General features: G+C 38.4%; 1 protein-coding gene across 1 annotated transcript in view; it reads left to right on the top strand.

Moving 5' to 3' along the window:
- The window catches only part of negr1 (neuronal growth regulator 1), a 535,089-nt gene that overhangs the window by 504,229 nt on the left and 14,740 nt on the right, over positions 1 to 16,120 (top strand). Inside the window, exons 5-6 of the mRNA XM_060829789.1 lie at positions 2,866 to 2,986; positions 5,148 to 5,299. Coding sequence (XP_060685772.1) covers positions 2,866 to 2,986; positions 5,148 to 5,299 — 273 coding nt within the window. The remainder of the gene's footprint in view (positions 1 to 2,865; positions 2,987 to 5,147; positions 5,300 to 16,120) is intronic.

Genomic DNA, 16,120 nt, shown 5'->3' with positions numbered 1-16,120 from the left:
GAAAGGATATACATTAAGAACATCATTAAATCAGCAGAATGATAACTGATTAATGTGAAATTGTGAAGACAGAACAAGAAAAGGTTATTAAAATGACTTTTTGTGGTGGAAGATAAAATCTAAAACAGCACAAGTGAATGATCAGAACAGAAAGTAAACCTCATTCAAGAGGATCATCAGACTTTGTCTTCTTTCTAAGGTATGAAAACATTGGTGCATCACATGATAGATCATCACAAAGTCTTTAAGCATTTTGATGTAAGAAATTAGTTTTCCAGATAATGGAGTTGACAAACACATAAATAGAAAGGTTGTCTATTACACCAATGTAACTTTTATGACATTTCCAGAGAATGTGTAGAGGTCAAAGATAATCTTTGACCCACAGAATTTTTCATTTTTACTTTTACAAAGTAACTGACAGTATGCATCTTTGGGGAAAAAAAACCTGATTATCAAGCTTTACATTCATTAGAATGACACATCCTGATATGATGACATACCACCTTTGGAAGAGGAAAATAGCCATTCCTTGGGGGTAACAATCAAGTCATCTAAACCCAATATAGCATGATCATATGGGTTAATAGGCATCCGAGTTGTTTCAAATCTGACACCAGGGAGAGTACTATCTGAAATCATCCTTGGTTTGAAAAGAATTAAACTCAAATCTTCTGACAAAGAACTGCATGCACAGACAGAATATCACTCCAAATCAAAGCAATGCTGCAAGTAGTTTTAAACACAGAGGCTAATACTGTGTGAAATTGGTGTATGTCACCAGAACATGACACATCTCGCATATCAGTAGAAATGCATGCTTCGCTCTTAAAATTCTGTTAAAGGACTTCAGCCGGCTTAGAAGCCAAATACCAGTGTTCAATCTAAATCTGCTGAACAAGAGGAAGGTCTCACAGGTCTTAGAATAATTTTTGCTGAACCCAAGACAAGAAAAAACAAGGTTAATCATGTGTTGGTGTCTGACAACGCTTCACGACTAAAGGATCAAAAGATACTATTGATTTCAAAGATTTGGAGAGGTTTTTCAATTGTCTTCCAACTATAAATGAAACTTTAAAATCTAAGCATTTGGACATCTTTGACACTGCAAGCGACAGGAGTTAGTAGACTCCAGAACAAGTCAATTCAGCTACTTACAAAAAGCAGTATCAAAGCAGCACAGTCAGCCTCACTAACTGATAAAATAGTGATGTTATCAAAATAATATATATGAAAAAAAATCACTTGCAAGTCTGCTTATTGCAACATCAAAAGGTGTAAATGACTTATTTTAGAAATACAGCTATCTTCTCTGATATAACTTGAGGAAACCAAACATTCTCCTGCAGCAGCCTTTGAATGGTACAAAGGAGACAAAAAGTAAGTCCACATTCTGACTAAAAGCACATTCAAGAAAATTTATGGACGGCACAGTGGCACAGTGGTTAGTACTGCTGCCTCACAGCGCTAGAGACCCGGGTTCAATTCCCACCTCAGTCTGTGTGGAGATTGCACATTCTCCCCGTGTCTGCGTGGGTTTCCTCCGGGTGCTCCGGTTTCCTCTCACAGCCCAAAAATGTGCAGGTTAGGTGAATTGGCCATGCTAAATTCCCCGTAGTGTTCGGTGAAGGGGAATGGGTCTGGGTGGGTTGCTCTTCGGAGGGTTGGTGTGGACTTGTTGGGCCGAAGGGCCTGTTTCCACACTGTAAAGTAATCAGATCCATTTAGTTTCAGCATAGTTATGGCTGAGCATGAATGCTTTGACATCCAATCCAGTAAATTTGTCAGCCATTTATAATCTCAGAGGTTTAGTGTGAGATAGGGAGTTTTAATCCTATTTAGTAAATCTTTTTATTCATTTAAAACTAATATAAAGAATCTAATTAGAAAAATCTTAGAGAGAGGGGGGTTGGGGAGAGGGTGTGGAGAAATATTGTGTAGGCAATCAGCACCTGATAGGGTAGCTGACTTCACAAGATAAACTCTACCCATCAAGATATAAAGAACTGTTTCTGGAGGAGCTAACCAGTTGTTCTAAGTCTCTCAGATATAAGTTCCATAAAACTGAACAGTAATGCATACTTACTCTTAAATCTAATCTGAGAAGTAATATAAATGGTTATTAGGTATCATGTAATAAACATATTGTGTTCAACAAGCCCAGGCCTCACTTCTGCTGAAGGCTTCATATAGACCTCCTCCACGGAAGCATGTCATCAGCACTTGGTATCACTTAGATTAACACCAATAGTAAGGCTGGTGCCTGTGAGTCTAACTAAGAAAACTCAACTGGTTCTGGTAGTTATGACCACAATATTTACTACCCTTGATAATAGTTGTTCATGAACAACAGCTTCAAAACATAATTATTTGGTCATTCAAGTCCTGCTGTTGTAGCCCCTTATGTAAACATATCTTGTAGCTTTTGCCTACTAGCCCAGCAGTCACAGTACTTTACAAATAACTAATTGTATGTGCAATTTCTGAAGTTATGAAATGTTATATCAATGGAAGTTTCTGTTTTTATAGGAATTGGAAGAAAAGTTTTGCAAGATAACTAAATTAAAACAGCTATGTAAACTGCTGTAGGCTTTAAAATTATTTTATGAATGGCATTGTGTGCCTTGAATTTGTATACTATGCGACATTACCAATGTGTGTAAGTTTATAATTTTTTTGAAATAAATGCAATGATGTTTGTTGTGTATGTGTGAAGTACACACACGCTGAGTGTGAACTGTTAAAGAGAGTGGCCTGCAGACCTCTGCAGATTCAAAATCTATCAATCCAACTTAGAAAATATTTCAGTATTTCATACCTTGTCTGTGACTTCTGTGCCAACATGTTGACTGTTTTCTGTTCTAGACCCTCCTGCAATAATGGAAATTAAGAGCCCTGGAATGGTACTGGGTAAAGGAGGATTGTTGCGATGTGAAGCTTTAGCAGTTCCTGCAGCAGCCTTTGAATGGTACAAAGGAGACAAAAAGTAAGTCCACATTCTGACTAAAAGCATATTTTTTGCTTTATCTTTGCTTGGCTCAGATCCTCGTGCCATATGTTCAACAAAATGGCTGTGATTGATAGCTATAGTGTTAAAACATTAGCTTGATTTGTTACAGAAGTGGCTAAATATAATACACAACAGTCAGAATTGAGCTGTTATTGAACACAAAATATCATATCTCTAAATCAAAAAGACCACTTACATTTGAAGTACAGCTAATGTAGGAACGTAAATCAGGCACATGGCAATTGTAAAGAAAGATTTGAGCTTCGAGGAGATTGCAGAATCAGCTTTCATAATCCAGGCAAGGATAAGTGAGGAATGTGGCTGGATTCAGGGAATGGAGGGTTTGAGAGAAGGGGGTGGAGATCAAACCATTAAATATCCTATCTCCTTTTGCAAAGGTAGCTACTGGGTGTGATAGGGCGAGACTTATAATCAACTGTGAGGGAAAGGTCAGGTGTGGGCAGAGCCTGACAGTACACATATTGGATGGTGTGTTGGTATTGCAAAGCATTTCTGATAGAATTTTATATTTGTTTTTAATTAACCCATTCAAGAATATTATGACTCACCTCTGGGGTAGTTGGGACTTGAACCTGAGCCTTAAAGGGAGCACCTCCATTAGTGCAGTGGTCTCTCTGACAGAATGTGCAAAGGGGAGTAGCTTACATGCCTCCAATTAAATTGTTGTTAAGCTCATTGATGAGTTTGTTAATAGACTTGAAAGGGATCGAAAATGTGATTATCTGTTAATAACTGAAAACTGTTGGAACAAGTAGTACACAGCTATCAGGATCACAATGGGGATCCATTACTAACTGTGGCTGCTGCTGAAGCATCTTGTATAAAAAGCAATAGTCAATTTGAAGTGCTGATGTAGTAACACAAAGTGACCATAGTTTGAGTAGAATAACTTGAATTCATGAAGAGTGAGCACTTGAACCATGAAATTGCTGACTCCCTGCTCTCCTGCCTGCTTCATTCTTCTAGTCATCGGTAGCCCCAGTATTACCTGATTTTGGCCTTTAAATATTACCTCAAGGCTAGTTCTTACCTCCTATATGCTTAATTAGGTACTGAACTTGCCTGTGGGCATTAGGGACTTTTCCTTTAAAACAATCAGATCACATCACATTAGATCACTGATGCTGACCTAGAGGGACCCAGAAATGATTCAGCCATTAGATGCCTGAACCCAAAATGAAAATCCAGCTCATAGCCAGTTCATAAATTTAAAATACTGATGCGTTGTAAAATCCAGCATAAAAGATCAACTGAGACAGCGGAATACTGCAAAGATGATAAATTTGAAGTTCTTCTAAAAATGCATTAATTGTCAAATATTTCCACAGGCAAGGTATTAGAACCAGTTAGCCAGTAGTAGCTTGAGATGGAAAAGAAAGAGCAGAATGAAGGTGAACAACTGTGCATTTTTATCATTCATTTTTCAACTTTTGAGATTTTCTCTTTTTCCATGTAATAAAACTCAATGTCGGTCTGAGGAACAGCACCTCATTTTTCAATTTGACACTTTACAGACTTGTGGACTTAACTTGAATTCAATAATTTTAAGCCTTCAGTTCAACCCCACCCACAGTTCAATTTATAAATAAATAATTTCAAAGCAGTGGGGGGGGTAAACTAATCCATAAAAACAGATTTGCTGAAAAACAACAACGATGTACAATGGATGGAAATCAACATTGTATGAAATTGAAACATCATTCACATTTCTAATAACTGTTATGGAGAAAATTCAGGTCTCAGGAAAGTAAATAGTATATGATTTCAAAATAGTCTTTCCTGGAATTTTAAAGCCACTCGTTTTACTTAGCTCACATAACATTCATTCAATAAAAGATCAGATAATGTTCTTAGTGTTCCCAGGAAGTATATTCTGTGTGCTCACAGGAGTTAAATTAATTTAGTTGTGTACTTTGGCTCCATCTCATATACCTGCTCACTACCAGCCCCCAGCCCCACCCCACAGTGAAAATTAATTTTGTTTTCAGTGAGAATGTGCTTTTAGTTCCGTAGTACACAGCTTCTGCTTTAGTGCAAGAGGGAAAGGCTGTGATTGCTTTGTTTGGTGATGGTTATAGCTTTTTAATCACTGTACTTGTTTCTGTCAATCCATCAGGTTGGCCTCTGGAAGGCAGGGGATTCAAATCAAGAACTTCAGTACCAGATCAATTCTCACTGTTACCAACATTACAGAGGATCACTATGGCAACTACACGTGCGTGGCTGCTAATAAGCTTGGGACAAGTAGTGCTAGTCATTTTCTACACAGTAAGTCATATGAGAGATTCCTACATGTATTATTTCAAAATGAAATGGGCTTTAAAGAGCTAGATTTATGAACTTTCCATTTTATTTCATAAATGTCATGGTATTTCAATGTTGGTGTCAAGATCTATCTATGTAAGTCCATTTAAGCATTCTTCCTTTTAGTTAATTTACAATTGAATGATTCACTTGCTCAATTTCTTCTGTACCACATCTCAGTTTTCATAGATATTCCTGATTTGAACTCCAGTGAACTTGAGGCCAGAGAACAATTGCATGCAGACCAATAGATGACCTTCAAGGGCATTTTCATGACCTGGCTTTCAATGATATATACATGGCAGCAGTAGGCTTTGTTAAGTACCAGAATTAAACAGAGATTTTGAAGTTGGAAGGTAAGGCAGGAATCTTGTAATCCATTATAGGCACTAACTTCAGTCAGTATTAAAAGTCTTCCCCAGTAATTCCTCTATAATTTGCTCTGTTGCAAAGATAGATCCTTCTCTTCCTGCTGACTCCAATCTTTATAACCTTCTAAGAAGTATTTTATTGCCTGACTGCCTCCAGCTTTCACAGATCCTTGTTTCAGTTTTAAAAGCCTCACTGCAAGGTTAGCTTTTTGTCAAACCTGACTACCCTACCACCCCAAGAGATTAACCCACTTGCCCAACTTGGCAGTGCTTTCAAGTTCAAATGAATCGAGTTGTCACAGTAGCAATGAGAGTGAATTGCTGCTAGAATGTCAAATTATCTTTCATTCTCCAGACACACCAACTGAAATCTAATATAGACCTGCCAGCTATACAGTTCTGTGAGTTTATCCTCTTGAGAGCTAAGTATAATTTGATACTGGCATTTTTAACACCAAAACACCAAGGTTCCTCTGTGACTGCAGTCTAAAATAACAAAGGGAGCAGTGTAAATTTTTGTTTAATGGCGTGTCTAGAAATAACTAAACAATAATTGCATACTCTAGTGTAAATATCCTGCCTGGTAAAATAAATGCTACAAGTAAGACTTCAGTCTGCATCCTGTATGTTAATGAGGATTGCCTGTCATTCTGAGTAAATTGTACAGTATTTGGATGGAGGATCTACTGCTTCCATCTTTTCTGAGCAAATATGAATTAGAATGCTTGGTACTACACCCAGTTTGCTACTCCCTCAAAAATCTTTCATAAAATTGTCAACTATGATTGTTCTTTCCCAAAACCATGTTGACTCAGCCTGATTGCATTACAATTTTCTAAATTCTGCTGTCTCTTCCTTAATAATCGATTCCAGTAATCACCAAATGACATGTTAGATTAATTGACCAAGCCTAACTAATTTTTTTTCTTATATACAAAATGTTATATGCAAGCCTGACTGATCCTTTAGTCATCAAAAAGAGTAGGAGTTTTGCAAGTATGCAGAGGATAGTACCCCAAATCCCAGCCTCTGGTTCGAAAGTCCAGAACCGTAATATAACAGTAGCATATTCTGGGAAATGCATCGTAAAATTCTGTAAGGAACAGGATTATTTTTGTTAAGACACAAGAGTGTAGCAAATATGGTTAGTTAGCTGCTAGTTTGGACAATTATGTAGAAATATTAGACCAAATCCTCTGACCTAGGGAGAGACCTTTGAATCGAAGTTGAAATTGAGTCAAAGCCTTTTCCTACATCAGAAGATTTGGGCCAGTTTTTCCACATAGTTACCTGAACGTGTGTCATTCATCCATGTCACGACACTGATGCTGAGCAATTTCCAAAAGATGCATGTCTGCTGTACTTACATGGGATTGCCAGTTGTACCCTGTCAGACTTCTCTGTGTTTCCTGTGACAGTGGGATCAGTTGGCTTGAACCACGCACCACATTTTTCAACTCTGGTACTCCAGCATCTGCAGTCCTCACTTTCTCCACAGAGACATGGGCTAATTTTACAAGACTTCACTCAGACTTGCTCAGTGTTTCTCACAACAGGAATAAAATCGACATTAATCAAAATCAGCTGAGGAGTCAAAGCACTTGAGCACTTACATCAACATTCCACCATGTATCAGCAATGTTCAACACTACACACCACTGTGCCCCTCATGCCCACCCCAGCCCAGCAACATTTATCCCTTCCCAGCAATGTTCACAACCCTTCCTAGCAATATTCAGTCACCTTCGCAAAATTAATCTCCCTCAACCTCTAGCAATATTCAACTCTTCCCCAGTAATGTTCATCAATGCCCCCTCTTGGCAATAAACAAGCCCTCCTAGAAAGTTCCACCAGTCAGATACGCCAGCAACATTCATCCTAACTCCCAACAACGTTCACCTCAGGGCCAGCAATTCCAGACATTGTTCAACCGATCTTCTCATCCCTCAACTTTGCTGAATTCTTCCTGCATCCCTTGTCCTGACTCACTTTCTGACTGGAGCCAGGATTTCTGGAAGACTCAGCATTGACAGGGAGTGAGAGGGTGTGGAAATGAGCAATTTATATGGTGGGGGGAATGAATATTATCAGGGAATGAAGGAGGATGTGAACATTGTTGTCAAGAGAGAGTTTTTGAGCATTTTCAGGGGTGATGAGATATTGGCACCATCGATAAAGAGAATTTGTGAAATAGTGGTGTTGACAGGTCATTTAAAACAATGTAAGTCAGTGGAATGAAGACAGACTTTAAATGGGCATGTTTTGTTTTTCATTGTGAGAAGGGACTGTGGCTGCACTAGAATACACTAAGCAATTAGCATTCCAACTCTGTACAGAACTACTGGACCTGACATTAGGAGGCATGATGGGTTCCAACATAAGATTGTATGTGGGTATATTAAGTTGCAGTTCGAACAAGTACACCCTTTCTGATGCTGACCTGAAGATCAGGGCCATGATGTAATGGCAATAATGGAGACCTTGCTTATAAAAGGCCAGCACTTGGTACTGATCAACCAGGGGAATGTCAACTCTAGTGGGGTTGAATTGAATTGAATTGAATTTATTGTCACATGTACCGAGGCACAGTGAAAAGCTTTGTCTCGCGAGCAATACAGGCAGAGCACAGAATCAAATAGCATAGATAAGTAAATAATAGATAAACAGTGGCAAAAACAAAAACACAGGTACAAGCGAATGTTAAGAGTTTGTGAATCCATTCAGTATTCTAAGAACAGTAGGGTAGAAACTGTTTCAAAACCAACTGGTGCTTTTGTTCAGGCTTCTGTACCTTCTCCCTGATGGTAGAGATTGTAGAAAAACATTGCCAAGGTGGGATGGATCTTTGAGAATGCTGGTGGCCTTTCCTTGACAGCGGGCTTGGTAGATGGATTCTATCGATGGAAAGTTGGCCTTTGTGATTGTCCGGGCCGAGTTCACCACTCTCTGTAACTGTCTCTGATCTTGAATGATACAGTTGCCATACCAGGTAGTGATACATGCAGACAGAATGCTCTCGATAGCACACCTGTAAAAGTTGGCAAGGGTATTCGCCGTCATGTCAAATTTCTTCAGCTGCCTGAGGAAGAAGTGATGTTGTTGGACCTTTGTAACCAGTGCGTCCACATGAAGAGTCCCAAGAAAGCTTGTTGTGGATGACCACTCCCAGGAACTTGATACTCTCCATTCGTTCCACGTCTGTGCTGTTAATGTGTAGGGGGATAATGAATAACATCCCGACAAAAGTCAATAATGAGTTTCTTGGTTTTGCTGGCATTGAGAGCTAGGTTGTTCTCAGTGTACCATTTTACCAGGTCTTCCATCTCTCGTCTGTAATCTATTTCGTCGTCATCTGAGATTCGACCTACTATGGTGGTGTCATCAATGAACTTGTAAATGGCATTAGCCTGGTATTTGGCCACTCAGTCATGGGTATACAGTGAGTATAGTAGGAGGCTGAGTATGAACCCCTGGGGAGCTCGAATATTGTCCCTAATCTTCACTGATTGTGGCCTGTAGGTCAGGAAACTGAGGATCCAGTTGCAGAAAGTGGGGTTTAGTCCGAGATCACTCAGTTTAGTAATCAGTCTCAAGGAGATAATAGTGTCTAATAAAATGGAGTCAAAGCCTGTGCAAAACTATGACAGAACAATGGGCTGCCTTAAATACTTCAGGTATGGCCAAAGTACATTCACCCAAGGGAGAAAAACAAAATTCTGGATGACACAAAAAGTGAACTGAAGAGTACATATGATAAATGCCAGGTGGACAATACAAAGAAGAATTAAGTTAAATATGAAAGGATCAGAATGGAAGTGAAACAAGAGCTGTGGGAAGCAAAGAGAAATTAAGAGTTTGGCATCTAACATAGAGGAAATGGAAATGCCCTATATAGCCATTTACATAGCAAAAGGGATGTAAGAGAAGGAGTGAAGCCAATGATGAATCAAAAGGAAACTTATGTATTGAGGCAGCAGACTGGACTGAGGCTCAAAATGAATACTTTGTGTCTGTCTTTACCAAGCAAGAAGATTCCGTCATATCCATGATAAAAGAGGGGGTTTTGAGACATTGGATAGGATAAAAATTTGATGAAGTGTATATATTGGATAACGTGCTGCACTTGATAAGCCACTAAGTCACTGGGGCACATGAGAAGCTTCCTAGGATGCTAAGGAAAATAAGGGAGGAAAATTGTCGAGGCCCAGACCATAATCTTCTCATCCCATTTAGAAACTTAGGTACTGCCAAACGACTGGAGAATTGTAAATATAACAGCCTTCATTTATAAAGGATGTAATGACTATTCCAGACAGTGAGCATAACCTCGGACGTAGGAAAACTCTGAGAAATAATAACTCAGGATCACATCAACAATCATTTGAATTAATGTGAATGAATCAAAGACAGCCAGCATGGATTTATTAAAGACAGATCGTGCATGAGATTCTTTCTGGAGTTCTTTAATTAGCCAAAACTGTTTTATGAGAATATAGTTGTTGTGGTGCACATGTGTTCGGTCCTGTTAGACATTGGTTAGTGTTTAAAGACAATTCGAAACACACTACAATTAACTGGCAGAATTACATAACAAAATTTCACATTTTAAAGAAAAACCATTTTAATTGCAGATATCAAGATAAGTAAGGTACTCCCTATTAATTTAACACAATAGTTTTTAAAAACTTACATTACAAACTTAGTTCAACTTTTTATTATCTTCCACACAGTTTTAAGAACTTCCTTATCTCAGAGCAAACCAAACATATATATGGTATATCACAGCTGGTGGCATTTATTCTGATTTCTCTTCAGTATTCTAGCTATTCTCCAAGGTACAAATTTTTGTGGAGTTCCTTCTATCACAGCTTTTGACTAAGCAGCCCTCAATTTCTTTCATGACGTTGAATTCTACAACTCAAACGTCCCAATGATTCCTGAGCAGTGGTTTAAAACCTCAGTAAATTGCTAAGAACGTCACTTTGGTTTCAAACTGCAACTGAGCTAATACTGCCAGAAGTGAAACCATGTTAACTACTTTTTATTGAGAGGATTAAAATAAATCTCTTCCTTTAGCTTCCAGTTTAATAAACTTTCCAGTTTTTATTCCTTTTCTACTCTTTGTCTTGTACTGAATATCAACTCCCTATTGCAGGCTTGTCATGGATGATGGATCTATTTCAAAGGTAGGGCTGGCTTCAACTCTCAATTTCAAAAGAACCAAGAGCAATATACGACCCAAAGCTGACGTAGATCTTAGATGTTCTTCCAAACATCACCCAATATTTGCCTGCTGCTACACTCAAACTGATTTCATAGAGATAAACAAAAACAACCCACTAAGCTCCACCCATCTCCATGGAAATGTGGCCAATTCTACTGTTACAAATAAACCACAATGCCATGTAAGAATGCAGATCTGCTACCTTTTTATTCCAAAGCTTCCATTCATTCATAACATACCCTTTACCACATGAATAACATATTCTTAATAACATGAATAACTCATTCTTTACTGCAATAAATGCACATTGTGTATTTCCAGCTCTTTAGCTAACTAAGCACACCTGCCATTTTATAATTTTACTTTTGTAATTGTAATTATTTTACGCATGTAATGGTGTACAGATCTAAAATGTTTACCAGGTTATGCTCACGGAACTTAAGTTTAAAATTCTATTTTTAAATTTAAGACAATATATCTCTAAAACATTCAAGTTATGACAAGACAATGGGCTTCACAAGGCATTTTGATAAAAAGTTACAGGAAAGGCCAAAGGAATGAAAAGGACTGTGGCAGCACTGATACCAAGGTGGTTGAGTGACAGGAAAGGGAGAACAGTTGTTTTTCAGACTGTGGTGTAACCCAGGGAAGAAGTGTTAGAATCACTGCTTTTCTTGATATATATTAATAAGCAGACTTGAGGGCACAATTTCAAAACTTGACAATGATGTTGTATTATAAAACAATAGCAGAATGCTATTTACATATCTGTGAATATAGATAATAAAGGCAAGACTTAGACAAAGACAAAGCTAGGTAAGAATGAAGGCTTCTCTTCACTGGTTTGCCATGTTATTCTCGAGTTAAGGCTGTTAAGATATATTATATCTAATGGAGATGAGAGCCTGTAAATGCTGAGTAATTCTGCCTCCTTGTGTTAGGTGCCAGTTTGTTGCAGTTATGTCATATCAAGACGTCTCCAAATCACAGGACAGTCTGGATGTCATTAATTAATAATCATTTGACAGCCAAGTTATACTAAATTGTTTCATATGTTCAAATACTTGAAGGTTCAAATTTGTGAAAGATGTAACTATCATTTATGGCTATACTGCATGTCTATGAGCATGCTTGTTTAGCCCTGAGACAGCTGCAAGGCTATCAGGTTTGGTGTGCGAAAACTATAAATTTGCAGCAGATTACCCAGCAGAACTTTGTTAAATATGGATTCTTTCTGTGTACTTGGTAAATTGTCATTTAGAAAAATTCAAAGAAGTGAGAGTGAAAAAAAAAATTCATGAGGTAGGAAAGTTGCATTGGGACAGCAGTTAAGCTCAGTGCCATCCAGAATTAGAGGAACTGCTGCACCATGGGTTAATGGAGCTATTGATCAATCTGGGTTAAATTCCTAAGCTTAGAAACTTTATTGTCCAATTATTTCTTGGAAGTTTGGCCACTTGACATAATTGCAATTGATGTTTTGGAAAGAAGGGGTCAAAACAAAGTCCCCCTCTCACCATCCACAACATGGGTAGTCTAGGCCCAAGCAAGCTAACATTTCCAGGTTTTACTGTTGTCAATAAATGCCATGGGAAAAAAGTATATTTTGAAATAAAACTATAAGTGCAGAAATTCCATGTAATCATTCTTTCTTGATAACAATCTGAAATCTCTTCCAATAACTTATTTTCCTTCTTTATTTTATAAGCTATGGCAATAAAGTTCACTACTAGCTTATCAGCATTTGCCTAATTTTCTCTCCTACATTTTTCAATTTTGTTGGAGCCCTTGAACTGGATTCTTTAATTTAGCAAGTGTCTATCTCAGACTTTGAAATCAGGCAGTCTGAAATGGTTGACTTTTTAATGGGTAAAATTCAAGGTTTTTTAAAGCATCATACAAGTTTACACTTAAATTATTCCTTTTTCAGTGTTTCATTTTCACAAACTAATCTAGTTTGTCTTGCTCTTCAAACTAAATCATGGTTAATGCCTTTCGCAAACTCACATTCTTTATCTGTGATAGGGTCCTGTCTTGCATGGCATTGTTAGCTTTTCTTTGAGTGAGCAAAGATGCATAACTATTCAGAGTTGGATAGCACAAAAAACACATCCTTTGTTTTTAAAGACAGCACAAGATGATAGGCTCAAGTTGGTAGCATAGATGAGTCTTGCACAACCCCAGCTAAAGCTTGAAATGAAGCCAGACTTGGCTTAAAAAGTGAATTGCATCTTTGATAAATCTGTTTTTTGCAAGTTGTTTTTCATGCAATTCTAAATGATTGCAAAGGGACAGTGCATTCTGCTTGGATACTTAAACTTGAGTCAGAACAGATGGGCAACCAGGATGCTTTCACCTCAATTTAAAATGTTTGTTCTAGTCCACAGGATGCGTCAGAGCAGTCTGTAATGAATGACTCCTCTGGTTTTCCCCATCTCCTGCATTTAGTCAACAATGTGACCAGAAGAAGAGGGAGTGTTTGTGTTCTTTACTTAGTACCACATTATCAAATCACCACAAATTCCAAAAGGTGTCTGTTACTATTATCTCATTTACAGAAAAGAAGTTTATTTGCAGTGTGTGGCAATATGAAAAATTTGCAAGCAATTCAGCAATCTAACTCTAACAAATCAAACCTATATTAGAATATTATGCTTCTAAATCAAATGTACCCTTTCCTTTGAAACAATTGATACCAAAAAAAATTGTTTCAACTGGAAGGATAATTACTTTTTTTCTAGTGTGGGGTGCTCAATCAAATTGTATTTTGAACATTCAAAGATTTATTTCTCAAAATGAGTATGCACACAATTTATCATGTCACTTTTATGAATATAACAGTATTTAAAAGATTATTCAAGTGAAAAACTGCAAGGGTAGAGGCACTGGCACTGAAATATACTGGTAATGTTTCTAACACATAAACATTGTTCCTTAATACTATTTTACTAGAAAGGATGTTCAGCTGTGGACTGCGTTATATGAACTCAATTAAAACATCAGTCGACTGTTTAAAGGATTAATGTCCTTTATGAGAAAGAACTTTCATTCAATCAAGATCGATAAAAGTGAAACCATCCATCAGCATGACTCAGCATCTTTTATCCCAGGTTGAATTCAGTCAACTTTCCTGTCATCTTGTTCAAAATTAAGCTACAAGCATCAGTATCCTATTTAACCCTGAACTGAATTTCAAAGTTAAGGTAGTCCATTACCAAGATCACCCCTTTGTTTTTGTAAAGTCATTCACCTATATCATTACTTTAGCTGTGCTTTTAAATCAGTATCTGCATTTTCATCACCCCCTAGCTTTACTCCATGGTAGATTGAACCTGTAGGTGCTCAAGCACCAACTTTTCTCGGACAGGTTTTTCACATCCTGTCCCAATCACTTTTGTCGTTGTTGATCATTGTGGACATCTCATCTTCTCTTCCCTTCCCGTCTGCCTATCCATATAAATTATTCTTAATCCCTTTCTTAGCACAGTCTGAACATAGCTGTGCAATTTTCTCCAAGTCTATTTCTGTTTACACTTTTGATGTTGGTTCATGTCCCGAACTAATTTTTGCTCCTCTGTGATAAAGCATTGTCACTATGTCCCTACATTCTGCTGACCTTTTTTTACACCCTTCCTAATTTTCTCAAATTCTCATCACCCTTTCAACAAATCTAATTTGTACATTTGGCCACTGCTACACACTTTCATCTTCGTTTCGTCATGTGAAAGTAAGGGTTAATGATTAACATATCCTCTCCTACTTAATGTCTTCTGAAATATCTCGGGGCTTCATCAGTGATCCCTTCTACCTCATTACATGAAGCCATTGCTTTCTGACTCCTCTCCAAACCTCAGTAGTAGCTGCCAGGCTCCATGTCTCTCCCTGAGATTTAGCCAGGTGCATCGCAACTGCCATGTCACATTTGAACCTCAAGTAACTTAGTGCCATCACTAAGATGGCTTATTTTCAGCATCATCAACTGACTGTGTCCCTGCCTCAGCTCATGTGCTGCTGGAATTCTCATTCATGCCTCTGGATTAGTCAAGCCTAAATGAGACAATGAGTTCTTGGCTAGTCTTCACTGACCAATTTTTAACTTGCAACAAAGCCTGTTCACCTATCAGCACTCAGATTACTAACCTTGGGCGAAGCCTTATATTTTTCTTACATTTGTTGTGTCGAGATTTTTGGAGAGTTTTTCACCATGAGGTCTAGCAAGATTTCTAGCCAAATGTTACCAAACTCTGCCAGTTACAAACTACCTTCCCCACCCCTGTGGCATCTCCCTCATACAATTCTAGCCCTGTTTTACTGTACACCATTCCTGGAATAACTTGCCACACAGTGGATATCCACCAAAGGATCAACATCCATGGCACCCACTCCACATTTCAAATACCGCTATGTACCCAATGGTGTTCTGAATCTGCCCTGTTTAATTTCAGAGTGTCATTCTCAAGATGTTAGAGAAGGGGAACGAAAGCACTGCAATTCTCTGACAAGGACCTAGAAGTCCTAGTGGCCAGGGAGGTCTAGAGGACAGGCATGCTGTTCCCAGAGGACCAACAGAGGAGGCTACACCACCAGGTTTGAGGTCACCACTTGGGTTGGTACCATCTCCAGGGAATGGAGGAAAATGAGCAGCATTGCAGGAAAGTCAATAATCTTCTCCACTTCACCGGATTACAAACAGAACAAAGAAAATTTGCAGCCCAGGAACAGGCCCTTCAGCCCTCCAAGCCTGAGCCAATCCAAATCCATTGTCTAAACCTATCACCCAATTCCTAAAGATCTGTATCCCTCTCCTCCCACCTACACATGCATCTGTCCAGATGCACCTTAAATGAATCTATCATGCCTGCCTCTACTCCCCCTGCTGGTAACGCGTTCCAGGCACCCACCATCCTCTCTGTAAAGTACTTTCCGCATGTATCCCTCTTAAACTTTTCACCTCTCACCTTGAATGCATGACCTCTTATTATTGAATCCCTCAACCTGGGAAAAAAAGCTTATCTCTATTCACCCTGTCTATACCCTTCAAGATTTTGTAAACCTAAATCTCCTTTTTTCCTAATGAAAACAATCCTAACCTACCCAACCTCTCTTCATAGATAGCACCTCCATACCAGGCAACATCCTTGTAAACCTTCTCTGCACCCTCTCCAAAGCGTCCACACCCTTTCGGTAATG

This window comes from Hemiscyllium ocellatum, chromosome 9 (assembly GCF_020745735.1).
Source record: "Hemiscyllium ocellatum isolate sHemOce1 chromosome 9, sHemOce1.pat.X.cur, whole genome shotgun sequence".
In the NCBI taxonomy this organism is placed as follows: domain Eukaryota; kingdom Metazoa; phylum Chordata; class Chondrichthyes; order Orectolobiformes; family Hemiscylliidae; genus Hemiscyllium; species Hemiscyllium ocellatum.
This window is presented reverse-complemented; position numbering and strand designations above follow the sequence as displayed.